The sequence below is a fragment of the Leptonychotes weddellii genome, chromosome 14, assembly GCF_054177405.1.
Source record: "Leptonychotes weddellii isolate Sample4059 chromosome 14, ASM5417740v2, whole genome shotgun sequence".
Lineage (NCBI taxonomy): Eukaryota > Metazoa > Chordata > Mammalia > Carnivora > Phocidae > Leptonychotes > Leptonychotes weddellii.
The window spans coordinates 77,981,152-78,004,050 of record NC_138382.1 but is presented as its reverse complement, the minus strand read 5'-3'; the positions used below and the strand labels follow the sequence as shown (position 1 = coordinate 78,004,050).

Genomic DNA, 22,899 nt, shown 5'->3' with positions numbered 1-22,899 from the left:
GCCGGTGTCCGTGGCCATGCGGGGACAGGAGGGGCTGACGAAAGGAGCACCGTGCTTGGATGTTTGTGTCAACGCTGCTGGGGAACACGGGGCAAATCACTTGAGTTTTCTGGGCCTCTGCATGCCCCTCTCTGAACCGGGTCAGCACCTGCTGTGAACATGTTATTAACCGTATGGTAGCTTCCAGAACAGCGGCACGGGGTGAGCACTTCGTAAGCGTGTCTCCCGCTACGGCTCTCCGCAGCCCCGACAGGGCCGGCCCTAGCGTGGGTGAGAACGAGGCCCAGCGCGTGGTTAATGTGGCTGGTGCGGGTGAGCCCAGCCCCGCTCCTCTGCCGCGGGGAGCCCAGCAGCCCTCAGCAGATGTTGGTGCACGGAAATGACACGTTTTGCATGGTACACACAAAATAGGTACCTAGCTCCCCCAAATGTTATGCTGTATGTGTGTGTCTGTGTGTGTGTGTTTACGAGGTGAAACGTGCTGAGTGAACAGCTGTGTGCACACAACCCTTCATTACAGTTTTGTGATGACTTTCTGGTTTCTTGTGGAATTACAGAAGCGCCTTTCTGGTCTCCCCAGGTCATCTCTGCCGTGTCCAGACTCTCCCTGCACCACGTGGCTCAGAACAAAGGGATCAGGTGAGCTCGCCGTTGCGGCTAAGTGACGCCCCCTCGTCCTCCCCGCCACCCACGTGCAACCCGCGGGCCTGGCCTCAGCGATGAGAGTCTGCAGCAGATATCCTCTGCCTGTGTCTTTTTCATGAATTTTCAATGTGGTGTCACGTTGCCTGTTGACCGCGGCGGGAAGGGGTGGGGAGGAGGGGGGACAGCCTTCGGTTCCCACCAGGGAGATCGCGTATGCGTGTTCAACTGACGGCTGCAAAATCTCTTTCAATTTCGGTAATAAGATCAGCACATTAATCTTTTCACAGATCATTGCCTACCTAAGCGCCCTGCGCGGGCCCCCCCGCCCCGCCCACGCATCACAACCAGGGAGGCTGTGCCACGAGGGCTGGGCAGCGGGCCTGGCCCATCTGGGGGCCCCGGGTCCCTCTGCGGGACTTCCCATTCCCAGGTTTAATGTCCCTTGGCTTTCAAAGCTCAGCCTCAGAGGATCCTGTGACCCCTGTGGTCCGGCCTCTGGTCTCCGATACCGGGCCGGGCACGCAGGCAGCGGGGACAGGGGAGGGCAGCCCCAGTGAGAACAGGTGGTTGCCCGTTCTGACCCACAGGTGAGGGGTCAGGGAGACGTCTAAATGGGGACCAGGTTCCAGATCAGGTGGGCCCAGGGGAGTACCTGCCCTTCCTCAATGTCCCTGGAGGACGTGGGCCAGCAGGGTAGGGATGGGGGTTTGGGAGGACAGAAATAGCCCCGCCCTAGGGTGGAGTAGGCGGGGTCATGCCCATGTGCAAGCGACACCGTGAGGGTGGCGTACTATGGCAAGGGGCCACCCCCTGGTGTTGTCTGTGAGGGACAACGAGTGCCTGGAGTCTGGGGTCCCCGGACCATGGGGCCGGGTGGATCCAGGCCAGCACAGCTGCCCCTTGGTGGGGCTGTTTGCCCAGGTTCAGAGAGTCACTGGGACAGATGCGAGGACTAGGGACCTGCGCCACCCCTCCCCCAATCCGGGAAGTCTGTTGCATTCTCAGAGGACTTGGAGATTCCTTTGAATTGGGGACTTTTGGTTTCTGTTGTTTATAACATCAGAGACAGGATAGGCTGTTTAAAACTGTTGTTAGACTATATGCTGAACACATGCAGGAGGGTACTTAGAACACGTTAGAGTACAAAGGATGACCAGACCAAGCTCCTGCACCCACCAGGCAGCTTAGCCCCGAGGACGTCGCTAATACCTTGGGGCCCCCTTGCCTCCCGCACCCTGCCCCGGCCCCGCCAAGCTTTCGTGAGGTCTGTTAATAGGGACAGTTGAAAAACGTTAATTACGAATCAGTGTGTTATTTCTGGATACAAAGACAGCACATAGTTTTAGTTTTGGTTTCCCCCAGAAACGACTGTCTGTTCGTTCTCCCGCTAGCGCGTGGTGGTTGGACCTCCCAGCCCGTTCAGTGTAGTCTCGTCTGTCCACGTGTCCGTGTACACACATGGGCAGGAGTGGAGTTCGTGCAACAGAAGGTAGTCACGTGATTTGCTCTTTCCCCGGAGGCTAGAGCGTCTGTATCCGTTTCTCCCCGAAGCAGGGCCTGGCCCAGGGGAGCGAGCCCGGTTACGTTCTCATTCTTGGGGCCGTTGACCCCCCTGGTGTTGCCCTGGACAGGGCGGTCCTGCTGTGGTTCCAGGCTCCACAGCCCGAGGCTGACGTAACCCTTCAGTGCAGGGGGCGGGGGGGGAGGGGGGGAAGAAATGAGGGCAAGGAGGGAGGTGTCTGCAGCCCCAGGCAGGGCAGGGCCTCCCCTCTGCAGAGAGAGCCCCCGCCTCCCACCTGCATGGCCTCCTCACCCTCAGGGCTGGTTGTCATCCGTGCCTCTCTTCCCCTGTGCTTTCCGGTCCTTGCTTGAGCCCCGATCCAGAGCTCTTCTGGGGTCCTTTCCCTCTGCAGCCCCCAGGGACAGGAGCTTCCCCACTGTGAGCTCAGGGGAGGGCAACACGGTGGGGCTGCCCCTCGTCCCCCATGCAGGCTGCCATTTCCCCAGGGGTCTGGGCGTTCTGGTAACCGCTGGCCCTTTACGACACTAGGTAGCTCTTCGTTTAAGAGCGTTTCCTAGCGTTCTTCATTACCAGAGGTTTCCGTGTGGCCAAACCCTTTCCTTTTCTGAAAACCCACCACCCATGCCTGCAGCCCTGAAGAGAGTCGTCCTGGTTTCTTTCCTGGCTGAATGGGAGCCCAGCAAGCTCCTTTAGAAAAATGAGCAATTTTACAGCCCTTGCACTTTGCCTAATGAGCTGATTTTCCATAAAAAGCCCTAATTATACTTCTCAGAGGCTGATCAATGGGAGACTTAATCTGAGGGCCCCACCCTGGTGCCGGCCGGAGGGTCAGAAGTGAGAGGTTGGGTCAGGGAGAAAGGGGTCCCTGGCAAGTCATCCAGCTCCACAGGTGGAGGTGCAGGTCCTTGTCACACCAGAGCTGGCCCTCCAGAGTGAGGGATGTCCCGTTCACAGCTCTGAATGGCAGCGGCAGGGGAGAGGGCAAAGGGACAAATTCTCCTGGGGATTGAAGCCGGAAGGTGAGGCCAACGAGCCCTCAGCCCGCTAAGGTATTCTCTTTCAGGCACCTGTTCACCCAGTGGCCTTAGGCAGGAATGCTCTTGGGCCCTCTGTCTCTTCTTCTGTAGGCCAGGAAGGTTCCCTTGCTGTGCAAGGTCGCTGTGAGCCTATAGGCTCTGCAGCACCTGGCACTCCATGGATGCCCACGGCGCCGGCCGGGGTGGTGGGCAGAGAGGGGGCCCCCAAAGCCACAGCCCCCTCCTGGCTCCTGGACCTTGTGTGACAGGGAAGAGTTTCCCTGCAGGTGTAACTAAGTTGTTATAGATGGCATGGTAAGTAGAAGAGGGAGGCGGGAAGGTCAGAGCAGAGCAAGGCGTGGAGGTGGAGCAGAGGTTGTGGTGATGTGGCCACAGCTGAGGACCGTGGGCGTCTTAGAAGCCAGGAAAGGCAAAGAACAGATTCTCCCCTGGAGCCTCCAGAAGGACCCCGCCTGCTGACACCTTGAGTTGAGCCCATGCGAGGCCCAGTTCAGACTGCTGACCTCCAGATCCCTCGGACGGCAAGCCGTGTGGAGTGGGGCGGCGGCGGCTGTGGATGCAGCCGTGGATTCGCAAGGGTCCTGGCGCGGCGGGGGGCTCCAGGTCCTCTCTGGGCCGCTGCTCCCCGGTCCTGGGCCGCTGTCTTCTCTCTCTTTGTACCAAATTGAAGTAAAACTCACGTGACATAAATCTAAGCCTCTTAATAAGCATATGGTTCAGTAGCATTTAGCAGGTTCTCCGTGCTGTGCGCCCACCACCTCTGCCTGGTTCCAGAACATTCTCACACCCGATAGGAAACCCCGTCCCTCATAAGCACCCGCGCCCCGCCCCCCCGCCCCCGTGCCTCCCCCTGGATCTGGCACTTAGCTTTCTGGATGGGCCTGATGGAAACATTTCATACAAACGGCATCGCACACCGCGCAGCCTCCTGTGACCTGCTCCCTTCCCTGGGCGTCGCGGTTTCAAGGGTCTTCCGGGCTGTGGCGCAGGATAGAGACCGACCCCATGTGGGGTTTCCAGCCGTCAGCGGATGGACGTTGGGTTGCTTCCGCCGTTTGGCGATTGTGAATCGCACTGCAGTGAACATTCGTGTTTGTTTAGATACCTGAGCTTCTGTTCCTTTGGGCTGCCTTCTGACATTTTGATTATTTCCTGCCCAAAACATACCCGTGAATCCCCGGTGTTCTGGACGCACCCGGGAGCCAGAGCCTGGGTCCCGTCCCCGTGTCCACGGCACATGACAGTTGCTCGCTTCGCCTGGGTGGCTGTCTCCTGGAGGGTGGCTCAGAGAGGGGGCTGCCAGGCTGCCAGCAGGGAGCGGCTACTGTGAGTGGCCGTGGGGTCTCCCCCAGCCCCGTGCCTCCTGCTTGTTGTCGCCCCAAAACTCTGCTGCTGTGTGCCTGGGGGGTCCTCACGCTTGGTCTTTTCCTCTAGTCTGGGACACCCCAGCCCCATTTCAGGGGGGCGGGGCTGCGGGCAGGCTGCAAGGTGGGTGGGTGGGTGGGGCAGGGGCAGGGGTGGGAGAGACGGGACGCCCCCAAGCCCCCAGCGGATGGAACGTCCTTTTTCAATTTGAAGTGAATTCTCAGAATGTCAGATGTACCCGGATCCAAATCTGAGTCGAGGAAAGCGTTCTGGAACTGAAGAGAAACGCTCCTCGTCTTGTTGCCGGCTGCAGAGGACCTGCTCTTGGGTCTTCCTGGGCGCAGGGGGATGGGGAGTGAGCCTCCGCCCCCAGATGCTCCTGTGGGTGACAGACAAGGGGCAAAGACGCCTTGGCAGGAGGTGAGCCTTGCTGTCTGATGGGGTCTCCCGTCTTCGTCCTGAGACGAGAGTCTTGTGGGAGGGTGGGAGATCTGGTGCTCTCGGCGTTTCTAGGGAGGAGAGGCGTGATTTCCCTCGATCCTCAAAGGGCCCTCCCCAAGTGAAGGTCTTGTCCTGCGGTGAAGCCCCAGCCGCTCCTCGAGGTGTCCTGTGTTTGCGGACACCAGCCGTGACTCACAGTCCCCAGCTCTCTCCATGGGCCCCCTCCCTGCCGACGTCCCTTTCCCATCTGGTGCCACCTGGTCAATTCCGGGGAATTGGACTGTGCATGAGAGGTTTGGACGGAAAGTGGCCGTTTTCATGTGCTTACTAGCTCATTCTGCCAGCAAGATGGGTTTAATCGTCCCACCTGGTGACTTCAAGCGTCTGGCCACTTGTCGTCGGTGGAGAGCCCGTGTTCCTCTTCCTTCCCTGATGATGGTGGGGCCGGCATCGTTGGCCACAGGGGAGAAACTGGAAGACTTGAGATTCCTTCCGGGAGGGGCTCGGACCGTTGTGGTCCGTTGGGCGGCATGATTGTGTCTGGCCTCCCCCAGCATGTCCTGGCCGCACAGGGCGGCTCTGCCCAGCTGGTGCCTCTCCCACTTGCCCAGTCAGGTGACCACTCAGGGGCGGACGGCGTCCGTGTTAAGCGCAGAGACCCAACCTGGCTTGGTTGCCACCTCGCTCCCATGGCCTCGGCTGTTTGCTCTCCCCACCTCTGCTGGGGCCACTGCGTAGGTCTCCAGGCTTCGGCAGAACAAGCCGTGTCCGCTGATGTGTGCACGTGTGTGTGCCTGGCGTGTTCGCTGTGTCTCTTTCCTCGCATGCCCGTTTCTGCCTCCTGGTATCTGTACGTTGGCGTGCCAGCAGCTGAATCTGAACACAGACCTCATGCCTGCTGGAGCAACAGGCACCCAGAGTGTCCCAGATCCTCCCTGGGGGCTCTGTTGAAGGTTCTAGAAGGGAGGGCACTCCTTGTGCTGCAGGTGGGGGTGGGAGGGAGGCTGTGTGGCCGTCCTGCCTGGGAAGTGTTGGAGGAGAGGGTGTGGGCAGCGGGGAGGGAGGGACCTGGTTTAAAGATCCCGGAGCTGGTGTGGCTGCCAGGCTGCTGTCACTGGGGAGCAGTGGGGGGGTACTTTGAAGAGTGAAGGGGGCCTGTGTTGTGTGGGCTGGTGTGGGGAGCACACGTGGGTGTGGCTCTGCTTGGCCCATCCTGCCCGACCCTGGCCCGGCAGGTGTGCGGATGTGAGGGACACGGAACCTGCCTCAGAGAAGGAGGGGCCCCCGGGGCAGGGCCCACCCCAGAGGGGACAGGTGCAACAGTGTCCGTGGGTGCCTTCTCCATTCACCTGACAACGTGACTCCAGCTCTTCCTGCTTCTGAGCACGTCCCTCGTGGGAAGGAATGTCATGTGGTTCCATCCAGCCTCCCGCCCCCACTTGGTGACCATGACCCACTCCCAGGGAGGAGGGGTGGCCCTGGGGTGGAGGGGAGAACCAGACACTGACCTGGGGGCACGAAGGTCATGTTTTGTCCGCGCTGGCCACCAGGACAGAGCTCCCGAGTGGCAGCCCTGAGGCTTTGAACCTTTCCCGCTGTCCAGGGCCTACATTGTCCTTCCCTGGGACACCCGAGTGTCCTGCCCGTGAGCCGCGGCCGCTGTCTGTGAATGCGGTCATTATCAGGACTGCGTGGGCGACCCGGGCAGCGTGCTTAGCCTGGGGCCTGGCAGGCGAGTGCCTGGCACATGGTGGCCAGCTGACTTTCGGTGAGTCTGCACCACGGACTATGGGAGGGGCCCCCTCCTCACGTCCTTCACCCACCGCTGAGCCGAACTCCTAAGGAACAGTCTCCTCCGCTTCTCTCTGCCACCTCCACTGTGGGCACCAGAGCTGGAGAGACACATATTTGTTGAAAAATGTATTAACTGGCCGTTTTGTGCCGGGGCAGTGGGGAGCTAATTCATGCTGGAGATAGTCAGGAGGAGCAGGAGGGCTGCCCAGCGGGAGGGCCGAGAACGGCCAACCAGAGCTTCCACGGCCGGGCAGCGTCTTTACAAAGACTGAGTGCAGCCGACTGCCTGTCCCTGCTCCCATCCCTGCTCTCCAGGGTCAGGCGGGCCGCCTGTGCCTCCACCTGCCCACAGAGCGCAATGCCCCGGCCGCTCTCACGGTCTTATTGCCCCCTCCCCCAACTCGCTCCCCTCCCCCGCCCTCCAGCCCGTTCATGCAACCAGTCAGCTCTCCATCCATCCATCTGTCCCTCTACCTCCCCGTCCATCCACCCATCTGTCCATCTGTCTGTCTATCCATCGATCTGTCATCGCTACACTTATCCATCCTTCTACCCACCCATCTGTGCTTCCATTCTTCCTTCCACCCATCCATCCACCCAGCATCTTTCTGCTTCTATTTCCACCTATCCGTGTGTCTGTCTATCCTGCCACCTACCTACCGCCCACCCGCCTATCTACATTATCTATCCATCTGTCCATCCATCCACTTATCCGTCCTTCCACCCACCCTTCTGTCCTTCCGTCCATCCTCCCTCTGCCTATGTCACACGAATGTGGGCCGGTCTCCATGTGGTGCTGGGAAGCTCACAGCCTCTGGCTCCATTAAGGTCTGGCAGTGACAGTGTGAGGCCCCATGTGCTCCCCAGTGCAGCCCAGGCACTCGGCTGGGTATCGTGCTGGGGGCGGGGCGGACAAGGGAGCAACCCCGCTGACCTGGGTGGTGGCGGGATGCCAGGTCAGTGTCCTGCTCCTGAGCCTTTGTGTCCTCTTTGGTAAAGTGGGGTCACGGTTGGAGCTCCCTCCCCAGGCTGTTGTGAGGATTCAGGGAATCTCCACAAAGTTCCCAGCACAGGCCCTGACGCACAGTAGGGGAGGGGCCGCCTCTCCGTGCCTCGTTTTCCTCTTCTGCAAACGGGGCTCTACCAGCACCTACCTGGAGGGCAGAGTGGGCTGAAGCAGGTCGTGCGTGAGTGAGTTTCCCGCTTCCCGACTGATGGAGGACGTGTGGGCTCTGCCTGTGGACGAGCTCCGTGGTGCCCAAGCCTCAGGGAGCCCAGGGTCACCGCTCTGCTTGAGGTGCTCATAGGAGACGTCAGGGGACAACGTGCATCCAAGCGCGAGCATCTGCTCCAATTTGTGGCTCACGAGCATCACACCAGCCCCCCTGGGCCTTCTTGGGGTCGCTCGGGTGCCCAAGTTCGGAATCATGACGGGGGAGATGTTACCCACATTGGCCTGTCCCTGCTGACAGACGTCCCTGGTGCCCAGACAAGAGAATCGCTGCCCAATGAAAACTCCAGGAGTGTGAGCTGCCTCCCGGGCTGAGGACCTGTCTGCGCCAGGCAGTGGGATGGAAAACAAGGGGAGGCTGGGGCCTGGCACATTTGCCGTGACCCTTGCAGACTCACGAAGCCCCTGGGGCTGAATTTCAGACCCTTCGCTCGGCTCCCACAGCCCAGCCTCCACAGCCCAGCACCTTCATGCTGGAAGAGCCCTTCGTCCCTCCTTCGACGTTTGGGGAAACTGAGGCCCAGAGAGCTTCTCTTTCCCACAGTCCTTTATCTAAGGAAGTCAGTGGTCATCTGTTGTTCATTCATTCATTCATTCATTCATTCATTCTGTTTGTGCCTGGTGATGTCTGTCCCCAGGCCAGGTGCTGGGGTGCAGCCAGAACTGGCCCCCGTCAGGTAGGGAGATGGACACAGGACCCCGGTCACAGGCAGGTGGACATGTTGCAGTGGGACCCGGGGCACGGTGGGGTGAGTGGGGAATATGACCCCAGCCCCAGGGGCACAGGGTGAAGGGCCAGCCAGTGACACTCGGGTCCAGGCTGCTGGTGTGATCTTCAGCAGGTGCCTTAGCCCTGGGCCTGTTTCCCGGCCTCTGAAAGGGAGGCCCCCATCAATTGATGGTTGGAGCCCATGGTAAGGGCCCAGGGCTGGAGCAGCCCTGCGTGGTGGTTCTCTGGTGAGGCCTGAGGATGCTTTTGAAGGCGGGCCCTGGGTGGGCAGGTGTGGGCTGAACGTGGCTTTAAGAATATGTGCACCCGAACCTATGAAGGGGGGCTCACTGGGGAAAACCCTGTGGGCCTTAATGCAAGGGCAGGTGTCCTTTAAGAGACACAGGGAGGAGAGACACGGGCAGAGGAGGGGCTGTGTGACCACAGAGGCAGAGGCTGGAGGCACACAGCCAGAGCCCAGGGACACTGCTGGGGCCCCAAGGAGCTGGGAGGGGCACGAGGGCCCCCTCCCTAGAGCCTTGCATTGCCCTGCTCACACTTCGATTAGGACTTCTGGCCTCTAGCACTGAGAGCATGAATTTCTGCCGGTTTAAGCCACGCAATTGGTGGTACTTTTTATCGGTGGCCCCAGGACCCTAGCACGGTGCATGTGGCCAGGCAGCAGGCTCTGGGACAGGGGCCAGGTGGGGAACCCCAGCCTCCAGCATGTCTGCTGTGTGGGGGTGTGATGCTGCACTTCCCAGAAGCCAATTGATGTCCCCACGAGCCCCAGCTCTGTCCTCATGCAGCCCCTGCCACGGAGACCTGCCTGCAAGGGGGGGCTTGGGGTTCAGAGACCCCCGCCGGTCAGCCGGGATGGGAGGGTGGGCCTCCAGGGACAGTGGCTCCTCCTCTGGGTGTGCCCTGTCCCCAGAGCATTCGATGGGGGCAGTGAGCATGTCCAACACGTACTGGGTCCAGAGTCCTCTCAACTCCTGTCCTGCCCCCTGGGGAGCGAAGATCGCTTCACTCTGTGACAAGCGGAACAATAACAGGCTGCTTCTTCGGCGAGTATCACCATTAAAAATTGATCCGGGCAGCTGTGAAACAGTATCCGCTCATTTTCAGAGATGGAGCAGAACGCGTTGTCATGCGGCGGGATTTCTACACGTGCAGAAGGGCCGTGAGGTTGTTCAGCGTGCCCACGGAGCACAGCGTGCTGTCCTGGCTGGGCGGCGATGTTGGGGCTGCGGCCTGGGGTTCCTGTCGTTAACAGTCTGTGGCCTGAGGTCAGCCGTGCTCTCTCCAGGCCCGAGCTCGGGGGGCTCCCAACGGTGGGGACGGCCCCGGGCCAAACAAACACATCAGAACCCGGGAAGGTTCACTGTTGTTTGCGAAAGGTTTCCAGGTGCTTTAAGCACATCCAGTTACGTGCAAGCCCAGCGCTCTCAGAAGCTCGAGGCCTGCGCCTCTCCTCCCTGGCAGGGGGCCTCTAATAGCCAAGGGACCGTCCCCCACGTGTCACCGGGCTGCCCTTCTCGCTGCGGTTCTCACCTGTCCCGTCCCTCCTCGGGACCGGCTGCTTCTGTGAGTCGGGATGGACCGGGCTCTGTGGCGGCAAGAGATAGCCCCCGTGTCCCAGTGCCTTTTTCCTGCCGCTCCAGGTCACCTGCTCCCAGAGCCGGGCTGGAACAGAGTGGCCGTCGCGGTGGGTGGGGGGACACGGAAGCGCGTGTGATGGCCCCTGCAGACTCTTGCCAGTCAGCGAAGCCAGGATGCTCGGTGACAGCAATTCGGCCTGTCGAGCAGCTCGATGCTGCTCGTCCCTGGGAGTGGGGGCTGCTGCTGTCCCCCCTTCACAGAGGAGGAAACCGAGGCCCAGAGGCTGAGGGGCTTGCTGGAGGTCACGTGACGAGGGCGGGGTGGAGCTGAGCCCGGAGCCTGCCCTCATCGGGCAGAGCCGCGCTCCCGCCACCCATCCCCCCACCACGTGGCCTCCCTTTTGGCCAACGTGCAGGAGAGAGGGGGTCTTGGAATTGACCGTCTTCCCTTGACCTTCCTAGTCCCTGTTCATGCTGACCTGTTCCTCTTCTATTTTTATTCGTTTATTTAACTTTTCATGATTTCGGACACCCCCAAGCCTGCCAGCCAGCGCAGGAACTAGAACATTCCAGCTCACTCCCGACCTGGCCCTGCTCCCGTGCTCACCACCTGCTTGCTTCTGTCGAGTTAGGCTTACGGAATCTCACGTGCGGTTCTGTCTAGTCATCGTTGCTTTGGACCTTCAATCAAGAGAATCAGTCAGGTTGACTCTGGGGCCTCGCTGTTTCTCTCACTGTCCCGTGACGCATCAGGCCGCTGTGTGTGGCTCTGGGTCCTGGGCAGCACCCCCCAACCCCCCCGCTCTGGTGCCTGTCTCTTGCGCGTAGCTTCCCGTGGGTCAGTGCTCCAAATGCCTATTTCCACCGTGGGGGGGCCCGCTTTGCAGAGGAGGACGTGGAGGCCCTGAGGGGGAGCCTCTGGCTCTGGTCTCGCAGCTGGTCCGTGGTGCTGCTGGGTCTCCATCCCAAGGCCCTCAGGTGGGAGTCAGCAGGGCGTCGGGGTCCCGGGGCCTGGGCCCGGCACTGACTCGGCCCTTCCAGCCTCGGTTCCTGGCAGGACTGACCCTAGGGGCACTTTGGGGTCACTGGTGGGAGACCTGGACAGGCTTGCACCCCGATCCAGCACTGGAGGCTCTGGCCCTCCCTGATGCCGAGCTGCTCAGGGCAGAGGCGCCTTGCTGGCTTTGTCTCTGGTCCCCAGTGGGGTTGGTGGCTGCAGAAAGCTGTGTTTTGTGCCATTTGGTGAATTCCTGTCTTGGACCCTCCCCTCCTTGAGCACTCCCGGGGCGCTGGACGTCACCGCAGTGTGGGAATCTGGCCGACAGGGCTGGAGCAGGGGTGCGATGGTGTCCAGCTGCGGCCCCTCCTGGGAGGGTAGCACCGAGGCACTAGTGGTCTCATGAAAGCTGACGCCTGGAGCCCACCCTGAGACGTGGCTGGGCCCTCGGCCCGACGGACTCCAAGTGGGGCAATGGCCCGCCTGGACCCCTGGCCCACGCCCAGTCCCCCACCCAGGGCCACCTTCAGACTTAGGGTTGGCGCCCCCCGGGAGGGTTGATGCCCAGTTCTGCTCCGCCGTGGCCACGCCAGACCCCGTGCTGTGCGGTGGGAGGGCTGCAGTCTGTCCTTGTCCTCACTTGGGCCCAGGGCTGGCCACCCCCAGGACGCCGCTGCCTGCAGCAACCCCCTGTCCCCACCTGTCACCACTGTGTGCTGCCTTCCTGAGGCCCAGGCTCTAGGGGGACAAGTCCGAGGGTGGGGCGTCAGAGGGACAGGGTAGGGGGCAGGGGGGGCACTCAGATGCCACGGTCAGTGCATCTTGCAGAGGAGGTGATGTTGGATCCTGCTGACCCCCCAAGGAGGGAGCAGTGACAGGTCTGGGGCCCCGGAGGCCTCGGCAGAGGCTCTGGGAGGGAATGCACTTGGCATCCTGTGGGATGGAGAGGGGCCAGGGACAGTGGAAGAGACCATGTGGGGAGGGATGGGCAGGGCACGGGGGTCTCCATGTCTCTCTGAGTATGAGGGGGAGCCCTGGAGGATTTCAGCGGGGCTGTGACACCTCCCGGTGCCCTAGTGGACATGGCCAGAGCAATCCGTCCATGCAGGGCCACAGCAGGCCACGGGGATTTCCTGCCTCCCCCGGGCATGGGGTGGGGGGGGTAGGGGGTGAGGGGAGGGAACAGCAGAGTGGCCGCAGGGGCTGGGCCCTGCTGCTCGCGGGAGGTTGGCCCTGCTGACCCACTGGCCTTTCCGCTCCTCTGCTGCCGTTCCGAGAAGTGGGCCGGAAAATCAAAAATACGTTGGGCTTCTCGGCTGCTGAGAAGTGGCATGGGGCTCCAGGCCCCTCCCTCCCTGCAGCTGGGGGCCGGGCCAACTATTCTTTCTCGACCCTGAGGTCAGAGTGTCTTCCTCCGCCTGGCTAGGGTTTTGGAAGCAAGGGCAGAAGCAGCCCGGCTGGGATCTGGGGATCATTTGGGCTTTCTCTCTGGGGGAGGCAGTACCTGCCACCTCTCCAGGTGGCCTTGGAGCCGGCCAGCCTTCTCCCCTCCCCCACACGTCTGCTGGGCCTGCCTCTGCTGGGCCTGCCTCGGCTGTGGCTTCACCTTGATGTCCCTCCCCTCCGAGCCCTCACCTCACAGAGGCACAGAGACCCTCCTGCCTCTGTGGGGACTTTGGTTTAAGATCCTGGTGGTCATGGGGCACCTGGCTGGCTCAGTCGGTTCAGCGTCCGACTCTCGGTTTCAGCTCAGGTCATGTCTCAGGGTCGTGGGATCGAGCCTCATGTCGGGCTCTGCGCGCAGTGAGGAACCTCTCTCTCTCTCTCCCTCTGCCTCCCTGCCCCCTCCAACCCCACTCACTCACGCTTTCTCTCAAATAAATAAATCTTTAAAAAATAAACACAAGATCCTTGTGGTCAGCGCCTGGGCTGGCCCACCTGTCACTGCTCCTTGGCTACGGCCCCATCGGCCTCCTGCCCCGGCCCGTCATGGCCTCCTCTGGCCTCCGTCCCAGCCACACGGAAGCTGCACATCCCCGCGTGTGCAGGTGTGTTCATCTGCCCCAGGCTGCGTCCTCCAGCCCCCAGCTCATGACCACGTCCACCGTCCCCCCTGGCCTCTACTGCCCTACATGCCAGGCCCTATGGGAACCATGCCCACACTGCATCTTACGCAGCGTCACAAAACGCCTGTGCCACGGTGGGGGGGAGGGGCAGTAAATCCCCATTTTACAGACGGGTTAACTGAGGCCGGGGGCTCAGATCCTTTGGCAAGCTCTGGGGCTGGGAAACTGTGGCCAATTCCAACCCTCATCTGATACGAGGCTGGAACTCTGCGCTCAGCATCGGGCTCTGCTCTCCAAGTCGGCTCCCCCGCCACCTCCCTCGAGAAGCCGCCTGATTTCCCCAGGCCAGGACTGCCCTTCTGCCCGAGCCTTTCCTCCTGCCCCCTGTGCCCTTCAGCCCTGTGTGGACTTCATGCGGGCTGTGGGTCGCCCTCCTCTCCAACACAGGGTGTAGCCTGAGCTGGGTGCGGGCATGGGTGGGGTGCACTCGCTGGCGCTGCCCCCTGATGCGATGGCCCATCCACACGGGGTGGGGTGACGGGCTGAGAAAAGAAACGAGATCCGTTGGCTTGTTTTGACAGTCGGGGCTGTTTAGCAGGAGAGCCGTTTTTAATAAGGAAACCCTGGTGCTTCAAGGCGTCCCAGCCAATTAGCAGGTGGCACCCAGGTGACTCTCTCAATAATTAAATGGGCCTGTCAGGTCCTCCAGGCCGCCGTTCTTGATGTGCCTTTCAAGTTTGCCCGGCTGCCGGTTCCGTTGCAGACTGGTGCCAACGGGGCTGTTGCCCCCTCCCCCGTCCCCCCCCCCATGCTGACCGCTTCCTTCTCACCTGCCCCTGGGCACACCTGGGCACACCTGAGGAGATGGGACTGACCCTGATGGTGTCCTGGTGCCGGGCCCTCCCACAGCCCCACCGCACTTCATCCTGAGGCCAGTTTCAGAATGGGAAACTGAGGTCCGACCAGAGAAATGAGCTGCCCCAGGAACCCTCCAGCGCTATTGTTCCCCCACCTGTGGGACTAGGTGGCCAGCACTGAAGTTCCCACGTTCCAGGAGACTCCCTAGTCCCAGGCAGACCAGACGGCGCCGTCCCTTGTAGGGCAGTGCTGGGTGCTGGGGACCCCCAGGCCTCTGGGGCCCAGTCTGCTCTCTGGGGGCCTTGGGCCCATCTCACCCTCCAGGATGGGAACCCAGGGCACTGGTCCCCACCCATCTCTTGGACACACCAGGCGGTCAAGGAGGACCCGAGCCATCCATGACCCTGCCCTTGAACATGGACCTTGGAGGTCACTTGCAGGGAGCGTTCTGTGAGTCAGAATTCCAACTTACTTCTGGAACACGCAAAGTGAAAGATGAAGTTAGGATGTGTCTCAGACCCTGGATCCCTTTCATCTGAATGTCCGCAGAACGTGGGAAAATGAACACTGTGTCCTAGATTCTCTGGATGGTGCTGAGTGATCTTGAATACCCACATCGGAGCCAAGCACTGGCCCGAAGTGTTCTTCCTTTCCAGAGTATGAACTTTTGTTTCCAGGGAATGTTCTTTCTTCTGAAGCATGGGGAGAAAGAGCTCTGTGGGGTGGGTTGGAGACCCCCGTGGGGGTGCTGACTCTGTGTCCCCTGGGGGCGGGCCTGCCCTCGGGGGCTGGCTCCAGGAGTCAGGACCTGGAGCTGTCGTTCAGGAGGCCGTGGGGACCTTGAGGACTGCCTGTGTCTGAGCTCTGGACTGGGCAGGTGAGCTCTTGGGGTGGGCCACCCAGCAGGGAGGGAGGGCGACCCACGCTGTCATTTACAGGACACTTGCTGGGTCAAAGGACCTGAGTTTAGAGACTCACTGCATTATCTCATTTAATCTCAAGTGACTACCACTGACATTCTACAGTTGGGGAAACTGAGGCAGAGAGGGAGCATGCCCTGTTCAGGGCCACGTAGTGAGTCTGGATTCGAACCCAGGTCTTAGTTCTTAGCTCTCCCCACAGGGCTTCCCCTAAAATGAAGGTGACAGAGGTTGTGGGGTCTCTGTTTTGGCTTCTGGCCGGTGCTCGATTTCCAGCGTGTGGGGGGGCTCGAGTGGGGAGCAGCAGTCTGGGTCCTGGGCGGGGCCATCTGCAGACACAGCTCAGGGATGAGATACACACCTGCCATGCTCCCGGGGGCTTCCTGCTCTGGAGTGAAGGAACCCCCGGGAAAACGGCCCCAGGAGCCCACTGCTCAGGGCCTTCCAAGAAAGCACACCCTAACCATTCCCCATATAGCTGAGCTCCTGGAGTCTGTCCTGCGTGGACCCGAGATCGCCACCTTCAGCTCCAGGACCCCCAGAGCATCTGGTCTGCCCCCTTCCAGGCCATGCATCCTTCCCCCGTGTACCTGTAAGCACAGTTGCCCATGTGGGCACTTTTCAGAAGCCATAGTTTTTTAGCAGATTCTCAAAGAAGTGCTGAGGATGAAGACCAGAGCCTGATTTATCGATCCCAGAGCTTCTCCCTGAAGCAATGACCAACGGCAGACCCAAAGGGGCAGCTCAGAGCAGGTGCCCGGTAAATACCAGTGAATGAGTGAAGGAGAACGCACGAGTGATTTGGAACTAGGAGTTGGGCTCTCATCTGTTGTTTGTTCAGGGGTTTAGGCTCGGACACCCTCTCAGGGTGCCCTGTTTTCAGGTCCCCTTCCTCTAGCTGGTGACTCCTCGTTCCCCCAATCGTCCTGTGCAGCTAGGCTGTGCTGGCCTCAGCCACTGGATGCTGAAATAGTCCTTGTGGGGGGAGGTGGGATTTGGGGGGGCTCCTTCAGGAGCAGTGGTGCAGACCTCTCTCTCGCTGCCTCCAGGAGGAGGGCGTACTGGGGAAGCTTGGTGGGGAGGGGGCTGGATACTGCCTGACGCGTCACTGCTTCCGGCCCAGGCATCCCCTTCATTCCCTTGGCGGTCCAAGTGGGAAACTTGGCTTCCCAGAAGCTGGGCTCAAGGAAATGCGTGCTCAGGAAGGGTCTGATGGGACAGGAGGGGCCCATCCTGCTGGGGAGGACCTGGGGGACCTGCTCTGGTGTTTAACCCACGATCATTTCTGTGCAGACCATTGTGCTGTGCATCCTTCTCATCCCCTCCTCTTAAAGAGCAGATTAACTCCACTGTTAACGTCGGCATGTCTGGTGAAGCCTGGGGGGGGAGGAAATTGGCGGGTAGATGCGGCACGGCAGGGGGGGTCTGGATGATTAGCGGTACCTGAGACAGAAGGATGGAGCCAGTCCTTGCTGCAGCGTGACCCCTCGGGCTTTAAGATCCAGTGGGAACGCAGCCCCATACTGTGTCCTCTGTGCAAATGGGTGTCCCCAGTGTTAAAACAGGGTCAGTGTTTTAAAGTCTCAACTCAGGCCAGTGTTAAACCAGGGTCAGTGTTGTAAAGTCTCAGCTCAGGGGTGACTTGAATACGTCTGCTTGGGTTCTCAGAACCTCTTCTTGAAGATGCTTTCCTGTATCTAATTCAGGGCTGCCATTTGTTGTTGTCTTGGGGGTGTGGGGGGAGGAAAGCCTGAGACTGTGTGACATCCATCCATCTGTCCACCCATCCGTTCGCCAACCCACCCACCCAACCCCTCCCTGAAATCCTGGACACTCCTCCACCCCCCCACCCCACATCTCATTCATGTGTCCATCAACCCACAGATCAACCACTGTTCCACCCACTGTCCTCCCAGAGAGCCATCCATCATCCACCATGTATCTGTCTGTCCATCCATCTGTCCATGCTCTTCTAGTGACAGGGTCCATGCTGGGCAGACGTGGACCCAGGCCGAGAGCATGGTCAGATCTTCCCACATGAGGTGGGGTTGAATGGAATCTTGAAGGGAGCTGGGTCTTGGGGAATGGGGTGGGGCAGGGGACTGGGGGCAGAGTGGACGGGGACAAGGCGGCCCCTACCCCGTGTGTTCCTGTCTCCTCTTGGGGCCAGCTCCCGGCAGCCAGGCTGGCCGCCCCTCCCTCTCCTGCTCTGGCCCACGCTGGCGATCATCTGTCTTTGGCTGTGGCAGAAATGGGCTGGGTTTGTGGTTCCATTCTCGAGGGAGCTCGTCGCCCTGAACGAGGGTGTTAGGATGCAAGGAGCAGTTTCTGTTCTGCGGCATTCTGAGCTGCCCAGCTGACAGAGCGGCACCCCGCCCCACGAGGAACTCTGTCCCCCGCCCCTCTGCAGGTGTTCACCACGTGGGACGTCAGCCTTAGGATTCGACGGTGCCAAGGTCACTGTCACCCTTATCAGGAGCAGTTTGGTTGGGGGAGTGGACACAGGTTCAAGGCCCAGAGAGGAGGTGGCGTGGGAGAGATGGCGGGGGAGACGAATGGACTGCTCCTCGGGCACAAGGCTGAGGAAGGGGAACGTGGCGGGGCCCGGGATGTGGCATCAGGGGACGGCTTACCCGTGGCGATGACCCAGGAGGGAGGGAACATCCGTGCGGCCATCGAGTGGACACTAAGGAGACTGCCGTGCTCCATCTGGGGCCCCTTGCCCCTGTGGCTCCCTTTCCAAAGGGGAGACAGGTCCTTTGGGAAAGCCGCCAGCACTTTTCAGGACATGCTCTGACCCCAAGCCAGGCCTCCGTGGGCTGGTGGGCGGGATGGCAGGACAGTAGCCTTCTCAGAGGCCCTGGCATGTGCCCGGGATGATGGGCAGGCTCCCACATAGCGCACTCGGCCACTGCCCTCGGGCATGGAGGGTGCTGGGTGCCCCTGGAGCTCCACCGTCCCTGCCAAAATGCCCTCCTGCATCCTGTCCTCCAGGTGGATGGAGCCGGCAGCCCTCTCAGCCAGGGCTAACCACAGGGTGCCCCAGGAGCCCACATCCCCGTTTCTGGAATCCCCCTGAAATGCAGAGGCAGGAGTGTCTCAGCGGCGAAAGCTTCCTGCTGTCCCTGACCCAGTTCCTTCATTTGCCAGTGGGGTCGGCGGGGGCCTATGGAGAGTGACCTCCAGTGTCCTAGGGTCAAGCTGTGCTCTCCTCACCCTGGACACCTCCACCTGCTGGTTCTGACGCACGAGCCACTGTCGTGCGGACCTGCTTCCTTCCGCGAGAGCAGAGCCCTCCTTTGCAGGGCCATCGGGGGTCACTTGGGCTGGGCGCCCAGCCGGGCCGAGGAGACCTGCTCACCTCCCTCCCCTCTCTCCACAGGCCCTTTCCCTCGGAGGAGACCACCGAGAATGACGACGATGTGTACCGCAGCCTGGAGGAACTGGCGGAGTAAGGAGCTGGCGGGACTGGGTTGGGATGGGATGGGGACGGGGATGGGGGAGTCGCGGCCCCACTCTGGGCAGAGCTGCCCTGCTGTCCCACCCAGGGCCTCTCCACGCAGTTGGTGGTGGCATGCGTGCCCCCAGCTTCATGAGAGCTCAGGCGGACGAGCGCTTCTTCACTTCATGCCTCCTTCCGTGTTCTGGAAGGTTCCCCAACTTCTGCTGGGGGTGGAGAGAGCTGATGTTTCCAGAAGCAGGGGCCTCTGGAGCTCAGGCTACAAGCAGAGGCAGTTTGTGGGTGGTCTTGTGGCCCAACAGAGGTGGGTGAGGGGCCGAGACCAGGCCACCTGAGGCCACGGGGGCATCTCCCCCCTTCTCCATGACCCCAGACTCACATCGCTCTGTCTCTGAGGACTCCCCTATTCCATCCTCACGCGGCCCAGGCCTGGCCACCCTCCTGGCTGTTTCGCCTCACAGTCCTGGAGCCCCCAGGAACCAACGAGAAGCCTGGGGCGGTGGTCCGGCTCTGCGGGGTCAGCGGTGGCCAGGGATGGGGGCCATGCAGCTACTGCTCAGGGAAGGGGCCTGGGCAGCTTCCCTGAGGAGGGGCAGGCGGATGGAGGAGGCACGGTACCCCATTTCCGCAGGCGAGGAGGCTCGAGCAGTGATGGGCTTGTCCCGGCCCTGGGCTGGTGAGTGGGGGCCCCGACCTGGCTGGCCCCCTGCCCTTCCCAGCCTCCTGCCAACTGGACCCCTCGCTCCCACTTGACAGCAGACGTGGCTTTGCCCCGGAGAAATGGCTGCTGCTTCTGGGGAGACTTACCGTGCCCCTCGCCTTCATCAGCACAGACTGGGAGTGAGATCCAGTAAGAGCTGGTGCTTCCTGGGCGCCCTCCCAGTGTTGAGGCTCCGTGCTTCGTGCCCACCCTCCCATCCAGGGCCGCCTCTAGGGCGTGGGGCCCGGCAAGCGTTTTTGCAGGATCCCCGTTGATGTAAACACTCTGAGTCACCAAAACCCAACATGTCAGCACCATGCTGGTGGCCCGATCTCAGGGGAGCCTATGAATGAGGCAGCTTGCCGGCCAGTGGGAGCGGCTGCCCCAGCCCACCTTCCTGAGCCTGGGCTGGCCCCAGGGCCCTGGGATGACCCTGCTGTGACGGGTGGGGTGCCCTGGGGTACCTGTTGGCTCCGTGCAGGTGCGAGGTCTGGAGAGTGCCCTGAAGGAGACACGTGGGGGCCGGGGTCCACACTAGTCGTGTCTGGGTCCTGGAGCACCCTGCCTGCTTGCCCTGACCAGTCCCAGGAATCACAGAGGGACTTGGCTGTCGAGAAAGGGGCCTCGTGTGGTGCGGGCCTGAATGACAGGCTGCTCCCCCCACCCTGCAAAGGGTGGGGAAACTGAGGCTCAGAGGCACAGCTGGAGGGAGGTCTCCCAGGGGGAGACCCAGCCCATCCACCTTCTCCCCCGCTGCTGACAGCAGTCCCCTCGCTTGCTGAGCTCAGGTTGGAGGTGCCTCTTGTCCTCTCTTCCTGGCATTTCTTACCTTGAGATCCTTCTCATCTGCCACATCTGGGCCTGGGTATACCCCACTTGGGAAGCCTCTTGTACCACCCCCTGACTCCGAAGGGCACCCACAAGCCCGTTTGGCCTTTGGGCTGCCCGAGGGATGCACCATGATTACGTGGTGAAATGTCTGTGTTCTGTAGACCGGCGGGTTCTGAGGTCAGACCCTGTGTCTTCTTCATGCCCCCCCACCTTCAGCCCCTAGCAGCACGCACCTCACGCACACAGTGTGACAGCAAGTCCCACGCGGTAAGGACAGTGGTGGGGGTGGTACTTACAGGAGCTTTTGCAGGGCCTGGCATTGCTGAGACTTCGTCTCCTTATATACACCCGCACCATCTCTTTGTAAGGTCTGCTCTGCGGGGTCCCCATTTCACAGACAAGGAGCTAAGGACCAGGGCCCAAGAGCCCCCGTCAGGTGCGGAGCGTGGGGTCCTCAGCTGCCATTTCTCCTAAGTCACCAATGTGAGGCTGAGGGTCTTCTCCCTCCAGAAACGTCCCTCCATGGTCAGCACAGACCAAGGGCTCCAGGAGGACAGGGTCACGCTGGCCTCGTGCAGCCCAGACCGGGCATGAAATACGTCCTCGGGCCAGCCAGGGAGCCTCCCCTCCGCAGCCATGTGGGGATCCCTGCCCCCTCCGGCGGCTGCTGGTGTACGTTTGGGGTTGTGTTCCTGTGCCCTGAGTCCCGCAGCGGCCCTGGGGTGCCCAATCCCCCCGTGACCGATGCCCGGAACCGGACACGGGACGTGACTCGGCTCACACAGGGAAGCCAGGCGGGGCTTGCCAGCACTCTTATTCCGTGACATTAACAGTGCGCCTCCTTCGTCCAACGAGTTCCTTATGACTACGGTTATTGACAACATAAATCATAAATTACAGGGAAGGGGGATGAATTTGAGTCTTTAACTCATGTTTTGGGCCCAGTGGTTCCAGTTTAATAAATTTTTCATGCTTTTCTCCCCCCTTCTCCTTTCACTGAAAAACACGATTTCCTAGCATCTTGTCTCCATGGGCTGGGGATTGATATTTATCCATTACGGCAATTGACGAGACACAAACGGACCTGCCTTTGCTTACCTGGCCCTGCTGGGGGAGGGGAGGTGGCTGTGAGTCTCCGAGGCTGGAGCTGGGGCACTGGTGTGGATCCCACGGCCGGCGGTGGCAGGGAACAGGCAGTGACATTTCGAGCGCAGCCGGCTCCATTCTTTGCCTTGGGCTCTTGGCCAGGCGTCCGAAGTGATGATCGCCTTGTGCTTCCGAAGGGCCCTGCCGGTCGCCCAGACCTCAGACACGGAGCAGCTGTTTGAGGTGGTCGGATGCTGGCTCCCCCGCAGGGAAGCTGGTGTGGTTCTCGGGGCTCCCGCGACGGACCGCCACGTGTGAGTGGCACCATGTATGCTTTTCCTTCAGTCGATCACCTATCTGTTCAGGGGCCAGCTAAACACCAACGCTTCCTGTGTGTCGGCTCAGGGTCGGGAGCTGGAAACGTAAAGGGGAATGAGACCCACCCCTGCCTCCTAGGACCCCAGGAGGGTGGGGTCACGTGGGTCTCCCAGGGGGGACCTTTTGGAACACCCCTTAGAGGGCATGTTCTTACTGGGGTTGTCTAGAGCCTTCACTGTCCCCAATGTCCCCCAGTGTCCTCAGGCCACAGGACATCACTCCATGGCGAAAGCCCCCTTCCGGTCCACCTAGAGCAGGTATCTCGGCCGTGCAGGAGAATCTGTCCATCCTGCTGCTGCCACGTCTTGTGTCCGAAGCAGCAAAGCCTGTCCCATCGGACGTGGCCTGGGAGTCTGGGCTCTGTCACCTCCTACTTGCATGGTCTTCAGCAAGTTACCCACCTCTGTGCCTCGGTTTCCCTATGTGTAACCCATAGGTGCCAGGATTGGCTTCAGGAAGAGCATCTGTAATATTGCGGGGGGCACAGCGCCCGGTGGGAACACTCTGAGCCCTCAGGCGAGGATGGGGGTGCCTCTCTACCCGTTTCACCAAAACTGGCTTTTTCCCTGGGTTTCCTAATGGCCGTGGCAACACTGTCCGGCAGGCCACATGCGTGATTGTAGGTTTTCTAGCAGAAACAGAAGTAGGTGCAATTAATGGTAAGAATGTATCTTTCTTTAGCCCCGTATATCCAGAATCAGTACTAGCTCAGTGTGGAAGCCGGCACAACCGATCCCTGATGCGGTAGCTTGCCTTATCCCCTGTGGCTCAGAGTCCGGTCTGCATGCTTGACGCTGACAACACAGCCCAGTTCACCGGGCCACGTTTGTGTGGCTGGTGGCCCCAGTGTGGGCAGCTTGGGCGTTGGATCCAGAACACGGTTCCAGGAGCTCGTGCGGAGCCCTCCCCACGTTTGAATGGATGATGCTGGACTAACATTATGTTCTCAAGTGCTCTAAGCTCACTTTTGAGATCACTGAATAATGTATAATCGAATAATAGAGCAGCTGGTTGAAAAAATTAACACGAAATATTGCCACTTAAATGGCCTATTTCAAGCTCCCGGGGCGCTGTCACTGACCGCGGAGCTGAGAAGAGAGGCACTCGGCTCCTGCTTCCCAGCCTCCTCTACATGCTTCTGCAACGATGTGGGGGGCCGTGCTCTCCGGGTCTTCTCCCGGCATTTGGACACGGCAGCTTTGGGATTTGGAACCTACACCTTTTCTGTGTTTTGGAACTAGGAAGGGATGGAGGGATT

General features: G+C 60.8%; 1 protein-coding gene across 2 annotated transcripts in view; it reads left to right on the top strand.

Annotated features, from left to right (window-relative positions):
- Window positions 1-22,899, top strand: part of VAV2 (vav guanine nucleotide exchange factor 2) — a 151,787-nt gene that overhangs the window by 74,232 nt on the left and 54,656 nt on the right. For both annotated transcript variants that reach the window (XM_081803902.1, XM_081803901.1), the window contains exons 3-4: window positions 581-639; window positions 18,569-18,637. In XM_081803902.1, the coding sequence (XP_081660028.1) occupies window positions 581-639; window positions 18,569-18,637 (128 nt within the window). The remainder of the gene's footprint in view (window positions 1-580; window positions 640-18,568; window positions 18,638-22,899) is intronic.